General features: G+C 47.0%; 1 protein-coding gene across 9 annotated transcripts in view; it reads right to left on the bottom strand.

Moving 5' to 3' along the window:
- The window catches only part of Kat6b (lysine acetyltransferase 6B), a 172,708-nt gene that overhangs the window by 5,252 nt on the left and 161,456 nt on the right, over window positions 1–6,000 (bottom strand). For all 9 annotated transcript variants that reach the window (XM_029541941.1, XM_021202960.2, XM_029541943.1 and 6 more), the window contains 4 exons: window positions 4,649–4,880; window positions 4,041–4,200; window positions 3,229–3,537; window positions 981–1,272 (listed from right to left, as the gene is read on the bottom strand). In XM_029541941.1, coding sequence (XP_029397801.1) covers window positions 981–1,272; window positions 3,229–3,537; window positions 4,041–4,200; window positions 4,649–4,880 — 993 coding nt within the window. The remainder of the gene's footprint in view (window positions 1–980; window positions 1,273–3,228; window positions 3,538–4,040; window positions 4,201–4,648; window positions 4,881–6,000) is intronic.

The following is a 6,000-nucleotide window of genomic DNA, read 5'->3' as shown; positions in this document are numbered from 1 at the left end:
GGGAGGAGGAGGAGGAGGAGGAGGAGGAGGAGGAAAAAGAGAGGGATAGAGAGTGAGATGAAAAGAGAGAGAGAGAGAGGGAGGAGAGAAGGAGAGGGAGACTGGGTCAGGCATGCTGGTCAATCCCAGCACCTGAAGGGCAAGGAAAGGCTGACCTCAGAGTTTGGGGCCAGTGTGTCTATACAGTGAGCTCCAGGCCAGCTGGGGCTACATAGTGAGAGCCTGTTTTTAAAAAAGGAAAGGATGAGATTTTAAAAGATGGAACAGGAGACAGCAGATATTCACTAAGGAGTCAGGGAGGCGCTGGCTTATGTTCTGAAGAAGAGACACAGACAGCAACTCCCGTGGTTCCCAGAGAAACGAGGTGAGTTTTTCCCTAGGCTGCAGCATGTTTTAGACAGAGTCGCTTCAGCCTTCCAGCTACGGGGAGCTGTCCTATAGATCCTCACCATCCATCTTGGAGTACGTGCGCTAACAGAGTAAGGGATACATGCTTTAAAACAGGGCATCAAAGACAATTCACTTGAGCCTGGTATGTTTGTAGAAGAGGGTGTCCCTGTCAACTTCAAAAGAAAGTCTGTCTTTGGGATTTCTGTTATCACCCCTTATTACCAAAGCTGATATTGATGGTGTTGGAAGTTCAGGGGGTTCTGGATCACACAGAGGAATATTAGGATATACCCTGATGCACTGAGAAGTTGTTTTCAAGGAAAATAGAAATGCACACTGCTAACACATACCCTGATGTCCAAAAATGCTAACTAGGTAGAAGATCACACAGCAGTATCAAGGATCGTGCACTGTGGTTCTTACTAGTCTTCAAAGTTTAGGGTGAACCAATTTCTACAGAGATGAAACCACCTAGAGGGTTATACCTAGAAACAAAGTACCCCATTCCAAGGAAATGGGGGTGAGACTGGCAAGGAGAAAGGATGGGCTGGCACACCCTGTGGCTAAAGCTTGTTTAATCCTCCACTTACTTCTACAAAGGGCAGCGTTCTTGAAGAAATGATTGTCTTTTCCTTGCTCTTCCTCTGTCTGCCTTTTCTTCCCTGGCTGATGTTGGAATGCTTTTCTCAGAACTGGCTTCCTGCCCCCCTCCTCCACTGGGATCTCACAGGTAGGCTCCAGCTGCGGCATTGGTCTCTCCTCATCTGAGTTGTCAAAGGGCTCATTCAGCACTTCTGTTGTCTCGGAAATGGTCTCGGTGGTTACACTGCTGTTGATCCTCCTGCGTTTACGACCCCTTTTCTTCTTTACTACAAAAGGCCTCTGAAATTAATTCAAAACGTAATACATAAGTGCTCCCGAGAAATTAAACAGCTGAGGTAATATGCAGTAAACGTGTACTGACGTGCGCCTGAGACTTACATGTCAGGTCTTCTGCAATGCCTTTGTACTTAACCTTCCATTTGATGTTGAACATCCCTCTTGGGTGCCAAGAACACAGGCATGTGTTTTCCAAACAAAACACTTGTTTACTCACGCGGATGCTTGAGAGAGGGCATCCTAGCAACTCAACTGCAGATTTTAAAAGCTGAGCATTGCTTTTCCAGCATCTATTTTCTAAGTGGCACTCACCAGCTTCACAGATGTTTCTAGAAACGCTTTTATAAATGTTGCAATAATCAGCTATCAGGTCAGTCATTTATTACCTTGTAACTGCTCAGGAGATGCCCACAGCATGACAGTCACTAAGGGAAACATAGTGGGGTTTAAGGTGAACTTCCTTGTCCCCCAAATGAAAAGGTGCTTGAATAATTACTGGCTAGAAAACTGCAGAGTTAGAGAGTCTTGGCTACTGGAATGTGGGCAGTTAATAATTTTATAGACTATTTTGATATGGAAGATACCTTAAAAAGTAATGCAGCCTCTGAATAAGATAATGGCACAAATGATTTCCCATGGTTGCAACAATAAGCTATTTTCCCAAGGGGGGAGAAACCCATCTAATATACAAAATTTAAATACAGGAAAATGTAGATTCAATGCTAAGATATGTGTCAATGAACCATGAAACTGAAGGAACGCTGCTCTGTGAGGGATCAGTATGTCTACGTGAATGGCAGCCTCAGGCCAGGGCCAGGGTGTAGCTCACTAGCAGAGCACTTACCTGTCATGCAAAAGGCACTGGGCTCCCCTCCCAGCATGGTGGTGGTGGGGGCACTACTTCCAGATAAACAGTACCGAAGAATTCCTGCATCTTACATTTTTAATGCTTTCAATGTTCTTAAAGAGCACATATAGGCCTATTAATATTCTAAAATTTACTGTTATCTGTTCCCTCCCTAAGCCCCTACACCTTTCCCCCAAACACAAGTGCAGCCAATATAAAGAGCTGGTTTCCTTCAGGTTGAATTCATATGGAGAGCTGTGGCCCACACCATGACTGGAATGATTCTGGCTTTTCATGTTTATAGATCGCCTTCCTCTCATTCTACCCATAATACAAGACTGTCTTGTCTGCGTAAGAAGTTCCAATGCTGAGTAGCCACAAGTGCTCTGCATGGGGTGCCCTCTGTCCCCTCCAACTGTAAGGTCAGAACAAAGAACCTAGTTGGGAGTTAGACTAGCAAACTGCCTGGAAAGTACTTCTTAGGACAGCCCTGGGGAGGAACTTTCATTTCTACCATATTATACCTCCCTGTCAAGGCTGTATTAATATCTGCCCCACTCTATGTCGCAGATAGAAACTGCAGACAAAGACAGCAGACGTGGGAGAACAATCACTCCTCCCCCCCCCGCCCCCAAACCAATGTTGCGCTTTCTATCGCACTGGGCACGAACTGGAGCCATCTGGGGAGACTACCTGGGAACCAGGATATGAAGGGGTTTACTTCTGTGTAGCTGCCACACACGCAGAACACCAGCGGCAGACTCAAAGGTGCGGAATACCTAAGAACCCTGTCAGGATAAGGGACACTAATGCAGGAACACTGGACTTGGAGCTCTGAGGTGTGGCTGGCCCTCTAGTGAGTCATGTGACCTTGTCTGGTCTGACCCCCCGAGGCCTCTGAGGTGTCCTACAGACCAGCAGGTGGCAGTGACCACCAGACTAGGGGTGGTTAGCATGCTGCACATGTTAGCAGTAAGCAGAACCACAAGTGTAAGATAAACGATCATGACACTGGACCACTGAGATGCAAACTACATGGAAACTACAGAGAGTGAAACAAAAACTGCAAAGAGAAGCCAGACAGACTGAAACCAGCTTGACTACATACACACCTTTCTTTTAATGGAAACTGACTGTGGCTTAGTCAACCGTGGGGGAGATGTCTGAATGTTCTCTTCCTCCTCCTCGTCCTCTTCCTCCTCCTCGTCCTCTTCCTCGTCCTCCTCCTCTTCCTCACTGCTCTCTTTGGACAGCTCTAACAACGGTCCCCGCCCCCCGGCCACTGGCCGCCTCTCTGGGGAATGCAGGTATTTATTTTTTGATTGTACTTTTGCAGACGATTGCCTACTGGTGACTCTAGGCGACAGGGTCTCCTGCTCCTCCTTCTCCCAGCAGCTGGCTTGTTCCATTAGTCTTTCAGCCTGGGGTGGGGAGCAAAATGGTGATCGGTGAGGTCAGTTACACAGTTGGAGCCTCCAGGATCAATGAAAAAGGGTCTCTAAGTGAGTTCTGACCAGGCCAGCCAGCTGGCCAAGCACATCCCAGCTGCATTATCTCGGGACCCTCGCGTCAGTTAGGAGAGCAGACTAAGATGGCTGGGCTTCACGGGACAGGAAGTGGTATTAACGATGCAGTGAATTGACTCGAGTTCTTTATCACCACATTACATGCTCACTGGCATGGAGCACTCCAAGCAAGTTTATAAACGCAAGGAATCGATTAACATGGCAGCACTGCAGCCCAGCACCAAGTATGATCTGATTACATACTGTCAGTGTGAGTGCCTCGGTGTGATCAATGATAAATGTCTCATTTTTCATACTTAATTCAATAAAATTATCATGTCTTAATCAGTTAGGATAAATTAGTGCTTTATCATTTCATAAACTATATAACTGAGACAAAAGATGGAGCTCATCATCACCTCCTTCTCAGCTTCTCGCTCTTCCTCAGAAACCACAGCATTAGAAATTAAAATTGGGGTCCATCTTAGACTCTCCGGATCAAGTTCATTGGGTCGGGAACACTTCTTCAGCTTTTCCATGTGGCCCAATATCAACTTTTCCCTTCTAATGATGACAAACCTGTAATATAGGGAGACAAGACAAAGTGAGATTAAAAAACTGAGAGCTAGCGGGGTGTAGTTGCACACACCTTTAACCTTAGCACTTGGGGGAGGCAGAGGCAGGAGGCTCTCTGTGAGTTCAAGGCCAGCCTGGTCTAACAAACCGAGATGGAGAGATGCCAGGGCTATACAGTGAGGCCCTGTCTAAAAAACCAAACCAAAACAAACCAACTCAAGATTAGGTGGACATGCTGGTGCATACCTGTAATCCAGAACTGAGGCAGGAGGATCACCATGAGTTGGAAGGTTGCCTGGGCTATAAGAGCCTGTTTTAAAAGAACAAAGTCCCTGGCCAATCCAGATTCCTTTGACCCAGGTTATGAAAATGGAAAGCCAGGAAAAGCCACAACAACAGGCTTGATCCTGCTGTGGGGAGGCTTTGCCTGTCCAGAGAGCAGGGCACTCACCTGCCATTTCTCCTGTCAATCATGTGGAGGTGCTGCAGAGTGGTGGCAATGTCATGTGGGCACATGCCTGTGGCTCTGCTAATGGCCTTGATGCTGATGTGCCTCTCGTGGTGGTGGTAGAGGTATTCCAAGATGACACTTTTCCAGTAGGCCAGGTAGGAGAGCCGGCCCAGGTCAGAGAGTGGCTTTTCGGGAGACCCCGCTTGGCCTTCTCTTCGGGAAAGCAAATAGCCTAGGCAGGGGAAGCAGAACAGCATTCAGCTTGGGTGTTACCCGCTGCGGGGACAATGTCACCAGCCGCAAGGTAAGAGCGTCACTGCACTCAGCTTGGGTGTCAGGGCTAGGTCCAGGAGCCGCGGGGACAATGTCACCAGCCGCAAGGTAAGAGCGTCACAGGCCAAGTGTGTCCTGCTCTTCACCTCTTTCAATTACAGCCATGGCACCTCATCAGGTTTCTATCTTTTGTGGTGACACTGTAAGCCAATTCACACAGCTGGTGGCAGCTAGCATACATGGTGGTGTAGGTCACAGAGGCTGAAAGCTAAGACTAAAGAGAGTACTTCTGGGGAGTCTCAACACATAAATCCCCCACAAGCCTGAAATTCTTTCAGATACTCAATGTCAGGAACTCTCGGATCCTGGGGAGGGACCACCCCGACATTAATGGGCAGGTTGTTTTCCACAAGAGGACCCGATGACCCTTTGACAGCTGGGGCTTTTGGGGCTTTTGGCTGACACAGTCTGCATTGCTTGTTCCGTTTAACCAGCTGGCTGATTTGAAGCTGTTTTAGAACTAATAAAACACTGGTTTTCACGCCTATGGTGGTACAAACGCAAATCTACAATGCTAGCTCTATTTTTACCCTTTTCATACAAATTAACTTAAGCCAACCTGAGAATGTTGCTCCTACAATTACAAATAAAATACATGAGCACATGAAGCTTGAACTGCACAGGCTTTCTGGCAAAGAAACTCTGAAAAGAGAAGACTTTAAGCCCACTTAGAGGAAGTGAACGGAAGCTGGCGGCTGTCTCGGTAATTAAGAGCCAGTAATGGAGGAGAGAAGAAATGTCTGTCAAGTAGTGATGGCTTCTTTGCTCTAATTATTTCAACAGCCTCACCTCCGTGAACTTCCTGCGTTTAAACAAACATCAGCACATACAGTAGGTGGCAGCACTTACCAAACCAGGCTACTCAACACCCACCCAGACCTCAGCTTTCCTCCTCTTCATCTACATTTCCAAAATGGCTGCACTTGCAAGAATTTTCTGTTTTAGGTTTTTTGCTGTTGTTACAAAGAGAAATCAATGCCTTGGGTCCACTTTTTCCTGTTTCTCAAAACCACTTGCAG

Source organism: Mus pahari, chromosome 8 (genome assembly GCF_900095145.1).
Source record: "Mus pahari chromosome 8, PAHARI_EIJ_v1.1, whole genome shotgun sequence".
In the NCBI taxonomy this organism is placed as follows: domain Eukaryota; kingdom Metazoa; phylum Chordata; class Mammalia; order Rodentia; family Muridae; genus Mus; species Mus pahari.
This window is presented reverse-complemented; position numbering and strand designations above follow the sequence as displayed.